The 15340-nt window shown below is 44.2% G+C and overlaps 1 protein-coding gene across 1 annotated transcript; it reads right to left on the minus strand.

Moving 5' to 3' along the window:
- Positions 1-405: 405 nt before the first annotated feature.
- Positions 406-14434, minus strand: LOC134466665 (zinc finger protein 577-like). The gene is made up of 10 exons (XM_063220547.1): positions 13952-14434; positions 11624-11703; positions 9710-9800; positions 9069-9118; positions 5208-5357; positions 3738-3871; positions 3128-3239; positions 2372-2486; positions 1825-1936; positions 406-1718 (listed from the first exon to the last, which is right to left on the minus strand). Exons 1-10 carry the CDS (start codon positions 14175-14177, stop codon positions 854-856), a joined length of 1935 nt encoding a protein of 644 aa, XP_063076617.1. The 5' UTR covers positions 14178-14434; the 3' UTR covers positions 406-853.
- Positions 14435-15340: the final 906 nt, after the last annotated feature.

Consider the following 15340-nt stretch of genomic DNA (forward strand, 5'->3'; position numbering starts at 1 on the left):
GATGTAGGCCTACCTGTGTCAACACTCTGTCTGGTCATTTTTATCTTGTCTACCTCAACTCTCAATGTTTTTATGCACTTTTGTTCTGTCAGCATATGTTTTTGCACATTGATGTTGTATCTTTTCTTTAATCTTTATCTTTCCCCTCCCTGACTTTATCTGTATCTTTATCAATAAAGTTACTCTACTCTCTACTTCTCTACATATACACCCACATCTACCGTCTGGACACATTATTTACAGGCAACACACACACACACACACACACACACGCACACGCACGCACGCACACGCACACACACACACACACACACACACGCACGCACGCACGCACGGTACGCACGGTACGCACGGTACGCACGCACGCACACAGACAAACAACAAGAAGATTAATTTGGCTTCAATATGTAACCATTTTATTTTATTATTAATATTAATAATTATTTTTGTTTACATTGTTTAAGTAATGAACTCGCCACACGTCGTACAGACGACCATAACTAATGCTACATCGCTACACATACATACTACAGACATACAGAGAAGTCAAATCAAGAAAAATCCTAAAGAACAATTGTTTGTGTGTTTGTGTGCGTGTGTGTGTGCGTGTGCGGTCATTGACAGTCTTTGTCGTGTGTGTGTGTGAGGTTATGCCAGAAGTGTAGGCAGATAAGTCATCTAGATGTGTGTGTGTGTGTGTGTGTGTGTGTGTGTGTGTGTGTACTTGACAGTCGTTGACTGATGTGTATGTTACTGTTGTGCTTGTGTGTGTGTGTGTGTGTGTGTGTGTGTGTGTGTGTGTGTATATATGTGTGTGAGAAATCGACAGTCATAGTGTGGTCATTGCTAATATCTAAAGTGTGTGTGCGTGGTAGTCCAGGTTGGTGAGGTGAGTGTGTGTGTGCGGGTGTGGAGTGGTGTTCTGCTGTGTGTGTGCGTGCGGGTGTGGGGTGGTGTTTTGCTGTGTGTGTGCGTGTAGCTGCGTGTTCTGGTGCGTGTGAGGCGTAACTACACTGCTATTATCTCTGAAGTGTGTGTGTGACTGCGCAGCGTTGTGGCTAGCATGTGTGTGTTGCTGTGCGTGTGTATGCGATTGGCTGGCCGCTGTAGCGCTTTGTGCATTAGCGTGTGTGTGCTGGTGTGTGTGTGACTGGTTGGCGTTTGTCGCATTGTCGTTAGCGTGCTGGTGTGTGTGTGACTGGGTGAAAGTCGTAGTGTTAGCTGCTGTAGCATGTGTGTGTTGATGGGTTTGTTGAGGCTGGCTCGCGTTGTCATTAGCATGTGTGTGTTGGTGTGTGTGTGACTGGGCAAATGCAGTGCTGGCTGTTGTCACATTGTCGTTAGTATTGTGGTTAGTGTGGTGAGTGTGTTGATGTGTATGCGATTGGTTAGGTGTTGTAGCATTAACGCTAGTGCTGCTAGTGTTGTGAGTGTGTTGATGTGTATGCGATTGGTTAGCTGTTGCAGCATTAGCGCTGTTAGCATTAGCGCTGTTAGCGCTGTGTGTGTGTTGGTGTGTATGCGATTGGTTAGCATTAGCGCTAGCATTACCATGTGTGTGTTGATGTGTGTGCGATTGATTAGCATTAGAATTAGCGTTAGCACTGTTGGCGTTGTGTTTAGCGTTGTCGCGGAAGTGAGTCCGCATGTGTCTCTTCAGGTGGTGGCCGAGCGTGTAGTCCTTATCACAATGGGGACATCGATACGGCCTCAGCCCACTGTGGAGAAGAGGAAGGAGAGTTAGCCCATTTGTAGTCTTCTCTCCCATTGAAACCCATTATAAGACGTGGCTATTGAACTACAAAAATGGCCTCCCATCTGTACCTGTGCAGGCGCTCGTGTGTGCGCAGGCTGCTCTTCTGGGCCAGGTGCATGCCGCAGATGGTGCACTCATAGGGGCGCTTACCCGGATGGCAACGCATGTGTTTAAGCAACTCTGTAGAGAGAGAGACAGAGAGAGAGAGAGAGAGAGAGAGAGAGTTTAATAACTAGTTCAGTTATTATTGAGTCAAGGACAGTGTAATGTGCAAAGTCAAGAAAGGTAACATGGTCCTAGATAGATCGATCCATAGACAGTTAGATATGAATACATGAGAATATGTAATGTAATAATATGTAACGGATACCAACTAGTTTGGCGGAAGAACGTTAGTAGAAGAAGATACCGCAAGAAAGGCCTTATGGGCTAATAAATTGCAGCACGATGGACAAGAGTGTGCGGTATCTTCTTCTACAAAATTGATCTTGCACCCGCTACCTGCACCTCGAAACCTCTGGTGTGTGTTGGTTTCCTCCTTCAAAAGGTAGAACGCGTTAGTAAACATCATACAGGAAACAGGAAGCAAACAGGAATTACACAGGAAGTACAGACCTATCTCGGACGGTAGCTGCTTGTAGCAGACGGGGCAGGAGGAGGGCTGGCGGCCTCCCGTGCGGCGAATCTGATGCACTGCTGATGTTGACGTGGCATCGGAACCTGAATAAGCCTAAAATTACACAAAACAATTTATTACATCTCATTACATTACCGAGTACGTCACATTATTACAGGTTTGACCAAGTGAAAATTAAGACATTTTTAAGACTTTTCAATACAATTTTCCAAAGAAAATAAAACCAATACGCGAGATCATTCACATCAAAATAAAGCACAAAATACAATTGTTTATTATCAATTGGCAATTCCTTCGTTCAATCTGTAAGATTGGTGGTTGAATGCCAGGCGACGGTTGACTCCATTGAGTGGATTCTCTAGTGGTGCAAGTGGTGATGGTAGTAGCAGGCCCAGGGCAAAACATTTTTTTGAACTTTTCCTTCCCTCCAACCTGTGCAATACATGACTTGAAAATACATGTCCATGTCCATGTGGGCATTTGTGTATTTATGTAAGCTTCTTGACACCTTCATTCCCCCCTGAGTGTGCGTGTGTGCGTTAGCGACTGTGTGTGCGTGAGTGTGTGTGTGTGTGCGAGCCTTAGTGAGTGTGTGTGTGTGTGCGTTAGTGACTGTGTGTGTGTGTGTGTGTGTGTGTGTGTGTGTGTGTGTGTGTGTGTGTGTGTGTGTGTGTGTGCGCGCGAGCATTAGTGAGTGTGTGCGTGCGTGCAATGCATGTGTACCAGACTCGTACCCCGAGGTGTTCCACCGTGGCCCCGGGCCCCGCGGCGTGTGCTTCCTGCTGGGGCCCCCCTGCCGGGTTGCTGTCGGTCTGCTGCGAGCCCCCCTGCTTCTCTGGAAGAGGGCTGACGGAGAAACAGATAGATAGATAGAATGATAGGTAGACAGACAGACAGACAGACAGACAGACAGACAGATAGATAGATAGATAGATAGATAGATAGATAGATAGATAGATAGATAGATAGTTAGATAGAGTTAGACAGACAGACAGACAGACAGACAGACAGACAGATAGATAGATAGATAGATAGATAGATAGATAGATAGATAGATAGATAGATGTGTAAATAGAACAATACGTAAATAGATAAACAGAACCATAAATAGAACAATACAAAGGCTGGCTATCTATCTATCTATCTATCTATCTATCTATCTATCTGTCTGTCTGTCTACACCTAATTTGCTGAGAATGGAAGCAGCAAATGACCCGATAATAAGTTTGTAGTCTTCTATCCCAATCGAAGCCCATTATAAGACATGACTATTGAACTACAAAAATGGCCTCTTCAGAACTAGCCAATCACTAGGCCGGCATTAGAGTGTAGCTAGCCAATCACCTGATGGGATTGGAGTGGAAGTAGCCAATGGCCTGCTCGATGCGTGGCAGGAGGGGCAGGAAGTCCTCCTCCTCGTCGTTGTTGATGTCATCGCTCTGGCTGAAGTGGCTCCAGGGGGTCGCCTCAGACCACTCCTGTAGACACACACACACGCACGCACACACACACGCGCGCGCACACACACACACACACACACACACACACACACGGAAACACACACACACGCACGCAAACACACACACACGGAAACACGCACGCACGCACACACACGCAAACACACACGCAAACACACACGCAAACACGCACGCACGCACGCAAACACACACAAACACACGCACGCACGCAAACACACACACACGGAAACACGCACGCACGCACACACACGCACACAAACACGCACACGCACACACGGAAACACGCACGCAAACACACACACACGCACGCAAACACACACACGCACACACACACACACATGGAAACACGCACGCAAACACACACACACACACACGCACAAACACACGTACACACACACGCACGCACACGCACACACACACACACACGCACACACGCGCACACACACACGCACGCACACACAGACACACAAACACAGACGCGCTCACACACACACACACACACACACACACGCACGCACGCACGCACGCAAACACACACACACACACACACACACACACACACACACACACACACACACACACACACACGCACGCGCGCAAACACACACACACACACACGCAAACACACACACACACACACACACACACACACACACACACACACGCACACACACGCGCGCACACACACACGCGCGCACACACACGCGCGCACACACACACACACACACGCACACACACGCACACACACACACACACAAACACACGCACACACACGCACGCACGCAAACACACGTACACACACACGCACGCGCACGCACACACAAACGCACGGAAACACAGACACACACACACAAACACAGGCAGGCAGGCACACACACACACAGGCGTTATGCCACGTGTTTGTCCCCTCTCACTTTTAGTTCAAATTGCACCCCATGGACTCTGGTTGTGTTGTGATTTTAAACCCATATTGTAAAACCAGTTGTGTAGAAGAATTTGACTATAAAAGCCGACTTGAATAAGCTTGTTGTCGTGCTATGTGTTCTTCTCAGTGTGGCAAGGATGAAGATTCTCACGACAAGACAAATCTCCTTTTGGTGAACTTCGCTTGCAGATTGTAGATAACAAGTGCAGTAGTGCAAACGCTCCTGGGCACAAACCAGGAATTAATAGGAATTACAACCCAACCCCCCACCCCAAAAACCCATTATATGACATCTACTGAACTATAAACATGGCCTCTTCAGGTTAGCCTAGTAGTGTGTAGTCCATTTTCCCATTCCAACCCATTCTAGGACGTGTCTATTGAACTACAAAAATGTCTGCATGTACGTACCTGTGTGTGTCCGTCGCTCCTGATCATGAGGTGCTGCTCTCCTCCTCCTCCTCCTCTCTGCTCCAGATCGTCCTCCTCCTCATCATCCTCCTCCTGCTGCTCCTGCTCCTCCTTCAGGTTCAGCAGCAGCTGACGAAACTCTCCGGGCTCCTTTGGGAGAAGAATCACAAATCAGCAATTATCAATCAGCCCTTTAGTGAAAGAAGAAAGCCCATTGGGAAACTCCAACTCCCATTGTCATTGTGACACAGCACTCCACAGCACACAAGTGAACACTGCACACTGCACACAATGAAATTGCATTTATGCCTCACCCTTGCAAGGGCACAGCCCTCAGTGGCGCCCCATGGGGAGCAGTGCGGTGGGATGGTACCATGCTCAGGGTACCTCAGTCATGGAGGAGGATGGGGGAGAGCACTGGTTGATTACTCCCCCCACCAACCTGGCGGGTCGGGAGTCAAACCGGCAACCTTTGGGATGCAAGTCTGACGCCCTAACCGCTCACCCATGACTTTAAGTCACCTGGTAGGGCATTCCATTGTGGCGTGGCTTTAACCCATTGTGTCCTGGAGCCACATATACGCTGCATTCAGGTTCTTGAGATTTGAGTTAAGTGCTTTTATTAAAATTGTGGGTAGGTTAAAGCTGAATGAACACATTCTAGTGCAAAATGAAGGTTCTAGCCTTTAAATGCAACTTATTTCATGTTTTTATGTGCTTCGGAGGGCACCTTTTCCCAAAAAGGGCTTAGGCTAAAATGGGTTGGGAGCCTATGTCCCTTGAGGCCGTCTAATCCGGCCCTCGACATTAATTTACTGTTGTGCAGTTTCACATGAAATATGACACTTTGTAAATAAATGTTAGAAATGATATCTGCAATACAATGAACAAGTGAAGGTGGAGTGGGGGGGGTGACGTCTGTTGTAAAGTGCAGGTGGGGTGACGTCTGTTGTAAAGTGCAGGGGGAAACTGGTGAAGGTGGGGTGACGTCTGTTGTCAAGTGAAGGTGGGGTGACGTCTGTTGTCAAGTGCAGGGGAAACTGGTGAAGGGGGGGTGACGTCTGTTGTCAAGTGCAGGGGAAACTGGTGAAGGTGGGGTGACGTCTGTTGTCAAGTGCAGGGGGAAACTGGTTTGTGCTCATATAAAGTCCTCCAAGGGCCGTACTAAGATTTGAAGTGGCCCCCCCTCGAATGAAAAAGGTTTGCCACCTCGGCTTTAAAAGGAAAAGAAGACCGCGCCCATAAGTTAAGGTAAGCGTACCCATTAAGCCCATGTACCCTTTAAGCCCACTTTCAACTTTGAGGTCAATTTAAAGAAAGGGAAAAGGTGAATTTTGTTGTTCATCTCCTTATCCAATTAAAGGGTTTAGTAACTGACAAAATGTTTTTTATTGCAAACAAATCACATTTTTTATCGTTGAGTTATCCCCGTCCAAGTGAATCCAGTCTTAGGACTACTGACAAGAAGTTGCCTCAAAACTTTGCTGTTTTGGGACATGTCAGAAATCATAGAATTTCAGCTAGTTTAAGTCAAATGTTTTCAAAATACTTTCATATTTAGTGAATTAAGAGGTAAATGTAATGATTTTTATATATGTACATGCAGTGTTTTGCTAAATTATAGCATTTCCCTTCAAATGGAAAAAGATGTGTTTGATGAGCGAACAAAGGCCGCTATTCTCTTGATACAACCTCATACCAGCTTTATCTTACTCTACCGTAAGACTTAGGTTAGGTATGAATTCTAAGCATATTCCAGTTTGTTTGGCATTGATCTTTAAAGAAATGCATCATGAAATGTTTTGTGGAGCTGATTATTTCCATAAAATAGCTTTTTGTATAGGCGGGCTTAATGGGTACTAGGTGGGCTTAAATGGCACATCCCATTGAAATGCATGCAAACTGGCATGCATGCCAACCAAAAATGCCTTTGAGGAACATAAAAAGTGCTGTAAAATCTCAAGTTATAGGTTAAAAAGGCGTAATGTAATGGACTAACAATCAATAACAAAAAAATAATTTCTCTGTTTGGATGAAGTATTTTATGAAGTATATTAAGAGATTATGTAATATTTAATTAGGTTTTATGCATTATTTTTTGAGCAAATCTTACATTTTGAAATAATATTTTTGCCTGCAACCATTTAGGCCTATGCCCTGTCTGCTACACTGTTTAAACTCACCTCACACCAGGTATTTCGATAGAGAATAACGATATGAGCTTATTTGGAACACAAGTGGGCTTAAATGGTACCAAAGGTACCATTTAAGCCCATTCAGACTTTTCACTTTTCTCGTAAAAAATCTTCATATTGTACTTTGAAATATTCATCAACTCAGTGATAAACATTGAGAAGAGAGGTAAATCTTACTATTTAAGAAATCATTTCACAAAAAAAATTGTGTGAAGATGATTGAAAAATAAAGAAATTTAGATTTTGGTGGGCTTAATGGGTACGCTTACCTTATGCAGTGGGGAGGCATCAGAAATCGGAAATTCAAGCCAATTTATCCTCCCTCTCCTGCTGTCAATCAACGCATCAGAGTACTTATGCTTTGATCGATGAGGACAACGGATCAGTTATCATTGTAGAAATCGGATGTTCATTTGATTCATATACTGTATGATTATGGATATCTGCTACTCAACAAAGCTTCTCCAAAACCAACCACTGTGTACTGCTTTAAACTACTGCAATTACTCCTGTTAAGTAATTGTGCTCATTTTTGGTAGTCTGGGCCATGTGCATGAGCTATGTTCGCATGGTCTTCAGATTTGTGGACTGCCAAAAAGAAGGGCCAAGCAATTCACAAAATTTTGCTCAATATCGTGTATCATTGGGAGCCTCTTCATATGGAAACGCAGGTGCCACCTTTATCCTTAGAACATTATGAACAGAAGATTCTAGTGCTGTATAAGACTTCTTTTAAAAGGACCAGTTCAGTCAACTTCAATATGCTGTTGTATTGCTCACACTACCCTTGACTTGTCAGTACCCGATGATCATTTTTCGGCTCAGCCCTTTCCGAGATATGAGCTGTTCTGATGGGGGCAGCGTTTGTTTACATTCAAAACAAAATGAACATAGGCCTACTCCAAATACTTTCCCAAAAGGTACAGCTGTTTGCTAGTTGTCTGCTGATGTTGCATAATCTTTTGGATGGTTTTAAGAAAACTTTTTTAAAATGTAAACATAGCGAAATGTAAAATGTAAACATAGCGCTGCCCCCATTACAATGACCAGGATCTCGGAAAAGGCTGAAGAAGAAGACAAACAAAATCTCAGGTACTGACAAGTCCAGGGTAGTGTGAGCAATACAATGCTGGTAAAAAACTGGCTGTGGCTGGTAACAATGTCAGTGTCACTAGCCAATTTGGCAGGTAGCTTATTCTATGGTATGACATCAGAGTAGCCTATTTTCTGTTGTTTTGCCCTTGTGTATCAATTGTTTGTATTTAAGTTCAAGGAAAAGCTCAGTTACTACTTGATTGATTTATTTCCATGTAGAAAGCAATGCACTCATCTTCTTGTGTTAGCACCTCATCTTCTGAGGTTAGACGTACAGTGTCATGATTAAAAACAATATCAAATTTGTGATTTGTAGAACAGCTGAATGGCTAGTGACTCTGGAAAACCACTAGACAGAGTGGCCAGTGAGTGAAAAAGTTAATGTCAAGCCCTGATTACAACTGCATGTTGAAATTGACGGAACTGGTCCTTTAAGCCAAATGTGGATAGTGCCATGGTGAATGTGTATGTCTGTCAATCCAAATATAGAGGCTGATTGTGTGTGTACGTGTGCGAGTGAGTGTGAGTGTGTGTGTGCGTGTGTGCGTGTGTGTGCGTGTGCGCTACTTACTTGTGACTGAGTGATCTGAAGACAATCCGAGGTGTCCGCCCTCTCACACCCTAAGACAACAGCAGAAACAACACAGAAGAGGGAGTGAGGAATTCAAATGTGTGTGTGTGTGTGTGTGTGTGTGTGTGTGTGTGTGTGTGTGGTGTGTGTGTGCTTGTGCGTGTGTGTGTGAAATTAAATGAAAGCGTCAGCTAAGTGTAATGTAATGTAATGTAATGTAATGTGTGTGTGAGAGAGAAAGAGAGCTATTCTCCTGTGTGTGTGTGTGTGTGTGTGTGTGTCTGCGTACCTGTGTGTGTGTCCTCCAGTGCATATCTGAGTGTGTGTGTGTGTGTGTGTGTGTGTGTGTGTACCTGTGTGTGTCCTCCAGTGCATATCTGTGTGTGTGTGTGTGTGTGTGTGTGTGTGTGTGTGTGTGTGTGTGTGTGTGTGTGTGTGTGTGTGTGTGTGTGTGTGTGTGTGTACCTGTGTGTGTCCTCCAGTGCATATCTGAGTGTGTGTGTGTGTGTGTGTGTGTGTGTGTGTGTGTGTGTGTGTGTACCTGTGTGTGTCCTCCAGTGCATATCTGAGTGTGTGTGTGTGTGTGTGTGTGTGTGTGTGTGTGTGTGTGTGTGTGTGTGTGTGTGTGTGTGTGTGTGTACCTGTGTGTGTCCTCCAGTGCATGTCTGAGTGTCTCTCCTCCTTGATCTGCATTCTACAGGAGCTCTCCCTGGACGACGTCGAAGTCGACTGCTGCACAGCGCACCACAAACACACAACGCAAGAGAAGACGCTCATTTCATGGGGCCCGACCCGCACATATTTCAATACAACTTAGACTATCTTGAATTTTTTTTTTAATTGGGGGGCATTTTAAGCCTTTATTATTGTAAAACCTAGTCATTTCCAGGGGTGTAAATCACAGCCTTCATGACGATACGATACGGTATCGATTTCTTAAAGCAGCGATTCGATTATTTTCGATATTTAAGAATGACCCACGATACCATGCCATTCTATTAAATCGGCGGCCGATACTTTGATGCATCGATACAATTTTATTTACACCCCTAGTAATTTCAGGTATGGGTTCTCACTGGAAGATCTCACAAACATACGAGTTCGAATTGAAATGCCAAGTCTTTACTTATTTACCCCGTTAAACTTTGACTTTTTTCGCACACCTCAGCTGGCAGGTGCGTTGTCGGAGATGGCACATGGGTCACTCAGCAACAACTTAAAGAAACTCCCGCACACTGACCATTTCGCTGTTCTTTCTTTAATAAACGACGTTTCGGTACTAGAGCTTCATCAGGCATCTAGGAGAGTTTCTTTAAGTTGTTTACTTATTTATCCCCCAGAATTCCCTAATTTCCCCAAGCCTCTTGGGATACATACATCTCCCCAAATCGAACACACAAAGCATCTTGGGACTTGCAGTCAACTAAACGCAGAAGAAACATTTTTTCCCTTCCTACACTATGATCAAAAATACTGAATCAAACCAAGATATCGCAAAACACGCCCACTCAATGCAAAAGCGTGTGCTCAAGTTGGGTCTCCTAAGGGGGCGTTGTCCCCTACTTCTTCTTCTCTTTTTGAGGTGTTTGCGCAAGACGTGCGATACCGCCATCTACAGCGCTAAGGGGACTTCATTGATTCTCAACCTCAGGACTCCGAAGGTCTCCTAACCGAAGGTCTCCTAAAGGTCTCATAAAGTGGATACCGGAAAAGAAGCAAAATGACGCTTCTTGGTTAGATCCAGTTTCTTTGGCCACGTCTTATGATGGGTTTCATTTGGAGAACAGACTACACACTAGGCTACCTAAAGGGGTATTTTTTTGTAGTTCAATAGCCACGTCTTATAATTGGTGTCAATGGGAGAAAAGACTACACAATTGGCTACCTGAAGAGACTGGATATAATAATTGTTGTTTAATAATCGTGATTTTGACCGTCACCCAATTAATGGTGATGTCTATATTTTGCAAAATGGCGCTTCTTGTTAGATCCACCTTCTTTGTGTAGTTCAATAGCCACGTCTTATAATTGGTGTCAATGGGAGAAAAGACTACACAATTGGCTACCTTCTTTGCTACGATAGTGCAGTGAAGAGTTGGACAGGAAGTGAGTGGGGAGAGAGAGAGAGACGGGGAAAGGACCCGGGTCAGAATCGAACCCGGGTCAGCTGCATAGCGGACGAGTGCCCTACCGTTAACGCCAACTTATGCCTCTTTTCCACTGCCGGGTTTTCAGGTAGGCCTACAGCTTGACACAGCGCGACTTGGCCACCACTTTTTACTTTTCAAGTAAGTCTGACACAGCTCTATCGTAAAGCATAAAGTGACGGCCAAGTCGAGGTGCAAGCCTACCAGAAAACCGACAGTGGAAAAGAGGCATTAGAGTGTTTTTTTAGTGGCAAGGTACAAACTGGGTTTCAAAAAAGTTGGGACACTTGGTATTTCAATGGGAGAAAAGACTACACACAAGGCTGCCTAAAAGAGGCCATTTTTGTAGTTCAATAGCTACGTCATACAATGGGTTTCAATGGGATAAAAGACTACACACTAGGCTACCTGAAGAGGGCTGTTGAGGGTGTGGACGCCTCCCGACTCCTGAGCCCTCGAGTAGCATCCTCCATCCTGTACGCCATTACCTGTCGACAAACACAAACAGACACAACCACTTAGAGCAGGGGTCCCCAAACATTTTTCTCTGGGGGCCACATTGTCGTTCCTGACTGTGATCAGGGGCCGGGATCAATCATGTGGGCTTTATACTAGGCCACTGCCTGTTATAGCCATACTTTCTAGCACAAAATAGTTCATCATTACAAGTGATTTACAAAAGCAGTGAGTACTTCACATGTTTTTCAATTTGAAATACCACAGGTATTCCTTTTAATTTCTAATAACCATGTAAAAATAGCAAGGAAAGGTTAGAAAAATATGGTGATTGACAGTTTATGAGTGATACAGTAGAAATGGTAGGCTTGTGTATATTACAGTGAGATGAGAAACTATCAAGATAAGACACTTCTGGTGATTCACACTAGATTAGTGAAAATTAAAATGTAGGAAGGCCTGTTGATAAACAAAATAAAATATTTTAAAAATATATTTTATCATTATTTTTTTTCTGTAAGGATTGCTTCTTTGGGCCAGTTCAAATGGTGAGGTGCAGAGAGGTGGAGGGCCGTCAAAGGGGCATGGCGGCCCCCGGGCCTTAGTTTGGGGACCCCTGACTTAGAGGAAGGATGTCTTGCGCTTCAGTCCGTGGTGCTCACAGTCCAGACCGTAGAATGAAGACAGACTGCAGACGCAGGTGCGTCAAAACCAGAAAATAAAAAAACCTCGAGTAGTATGTTGTGTGCTCCGGTCATCCCTGGGTCTAGTCACTGAGAAGTATCCGAGTCTTTCTTCAGACACACAACCACATCAACAATGATAGACAGATACACACACAACCACATCAACAACGATAGACAGATACACACACAACCACATCAACAACGATAGACAGATACACACACAACCACATCAACAACGATAGACACACACAACCACATCAACAATAGGTAGATAGATACACAAACACACACACACACACACACACACACACACACACACACACACACACACACACACAGACAGACAGACAGACAGACAGACAGACAGACAGACAGACAGACAGACAGATAGATAGATAGATAGATAGATAGATAGATAGATAGATAGATAGATAGATAGATAGATAGATACACAGATAGACATTGTAGGCCTATAATTTAGTACTAGTTAGTTACAAAAGGTTGTTGGACAGATCGATGGCATTATGGTTTGATGACGAGAGAGAGAGACAGAGAGAGAGAGAGAGAGAGGTAGTGTAATGGCTGGATGAGGAGAGAGAGAGAGAGAGAGAGAGAGAGAGAGAGAGAGAGAGAGAGAGAGAGAGAGAGAGAGAGAGTAATGGCTGGATGAGGAGAGAGAGAGGGAGAGAGAGAGAGAGAGGGAGAGAGACACACACACACACACAGACAGAGAGACACACACACACACAGACAGAAAGACACACAGACAGACAGACAGACAGACAGACAGTCTTCTAGCTTCCTTTCCTTATTCTCCAGTCTGTGCAAACTGGGACACACATAGCAACCTTGGAACCAAAGTCCATGGATGCACCCTAGCAACAGGCAAGGCAGCCTAGCAACTAGACTGTCACCGTAGCAACCTAGCAACCAATAGCACCACCATGGCAACCAAATGCAAAGTCGTAGGTTTTTTTTTAGAATGGTGAGCTCATCTCCCCATTCATTCATTCATTTTTGGGTAAAGAAGGCCATCTATCTATCTATCTATCTATCTATCTATCTATCTATCTATCTATCTATCTATCTATCTATCTATCTATCTATCTATCTATCTATCTATCTGTCTGTCTGTCAAGGCTTTGGTATAGAACAGAATAGAATAGTAGATTTTCTTGTCACTAGTGGGGAAAAATGTACACTGGAAAATAGCATCCAATCCATCTAACCATAGTTTTTGTGTGTCAGACACTTCTCTTCCGAAAGAGCTGCCTCAATGTTATTTTCAATGTTGTATAAGTATGCATAACGCTGTAGGCCCTGGTGATGTGCTTAAACTATTAAACTATGTTTATAAATAACTTGTTATTATTAGTATTATTATCAGCAAAAAAACGATATCTGTTACGTTTGTAAACGTGTAGCAAATGAAGCACACCGACACACGGCATGTGAAGTTAACTCATAAACAAAACAAAAAAATATCACCTTGTGATGTGCCTACTCTTTCACCATAAATAGACAGCAACACACACCACACCACAACAGCACAGCACAGCACAGCAACACAACACACCACATTTCATGAACTTACCTATCCCAAAACGCATTCGCACAGACGCCAGTTCGTCTTGCATGCAGTTTACTCTCCGCTTCAAGTCTGCATTTTCGTCGCCTTTCCTCAAGACCTCCAGACGCAGCTCGCTGTACCGCACGTCAAAAAGTTTGATTATTTCGGAAATCGCCGTTTTCGCCAAGAGCTCCAAGATTTTGGACAGCTCTGTGTGCAAACTGGTGGCTGCAGAATTGACGTTTGTCATTGCAAAGCCAGGTTTTTCCCTCAGTCACTTTAGTGCGAAGTGTTTGTTCTTTTGCTGTTGTGTTGTTTCAATTCAAACGCCCCCCGCCCCAACAAACCCACGCGATAAAATACAAGTCTTTCACTTAGAGAAATATGTTACGATATTAAGGAGTCAAAAGGTCGACAGGGTGACGCGAGATGGCATTTCTGTCTCGATAAAATCAACATTTGAGCTGTGTTTTTTTGCTGTCAAAAAGAAGGACCCCCAGAAAGACACGCGATGTAGTGAGATCCGCGTGTCTCCGAAAGGACTCGGGTGACACCTACGGGTCGGGAGGAGAACTCACTCCAGTGCTCACCTTGCATAATGTCATTCTAAAAAGAGAAGTAGGCCTACCGTATGTTAGAACCATAGAGGCCCCAGATACTGTAGTAGCCTCTATGATAGAACAGAACAGAAAAGATAATTTATTAATCCAGGAGGATATTAAGTTGTCTAGTTGTACTGTAGCATACAGAAAGAAAGAAAGAAAGAAAGAAAGAAAGAAAGAAAGAAAGAAAGAAAGAAAGAAAGACAGAAAAGAAAAGTCTGACTCTGGCTTTGAAAATGAGCCACATCTTTGTCATTTCCACAGTTTAGAATAGCTTTAAGTAAAAGGATGTTGGTGTTGGGCCTATATGCGATAACACCACTCTCAGACTGAAGGCTACTCGTTTAGGGAGCATTTAAAAGTGAAAGCCCACCGGGGAAACTCCCATTGTCATTGTGACACAGCACTCCACGGCACACAGTACTCACTGCAAACGAGGAAATTGCATTTATGTCTCACTTGTGCAAGGGTGCAGCCCCAAACGGCCCCTCAAGGGAGCAGTGCGGCAGGACGGTACCATGCTCAGGGTACCTCAGTAATAGAGGAGGATGGGGGAGAGCACTGGGTAATTACTTAATTTAGGTGTCAGATTACATTGCATTGCATTTGGCAGATGCTTTATAACCAAAGTAACTTTTAAACGAGGACATAATCATACCACTAGCAAGTGCACAGGAGATAATACAGAACAACAAGTGCAAATGCAAAGAAGGGTTTTTGTGTTTGTTAAGTAGAGTGCACACACACAACAGACACACACACACACACACACACACACACACACACACACACACACACACACACACACACA

The sequence above is a fragment of the Engraulis encrasicolus genome, chromosome 16 (assembly GCF_034702125.1).
Source record: "Engraulis encrasicolus isolate BLACKSEA-1 chromosome 16, IST_EnEncr_1.0, whole genome shotgun sequence".
NCBI lineage: Eukaryota > Metazoa > Chordata > Actinopteri > Clupeiformes > Engraulidae > Engraulis > Engraulis encrasicolus.

Coding starts and splice junctions, on each gene's coding strand:
- LOC134466665 (XM_063220547.1), bottom strand. CDS start 14,177: ATGACAAACGTCAATTCTGCAGCCACCAGTTTGCACACAGAGCTGTCC. Junction 5,358..9,068: donor TTCAGATCACTCAGTCACAA/GTAAGTAGCGCA, acceptor CTTCTCCCAAAG/GAGCCCGGAGAGTTTCGTCA. Junction 1,937..2,371: donor GCAGCTACCGTCCGAGATAG/GTCTGTACTTCC, acceptor CTCTCTCTACAG/AGTTGCTTAAACACATGCGT.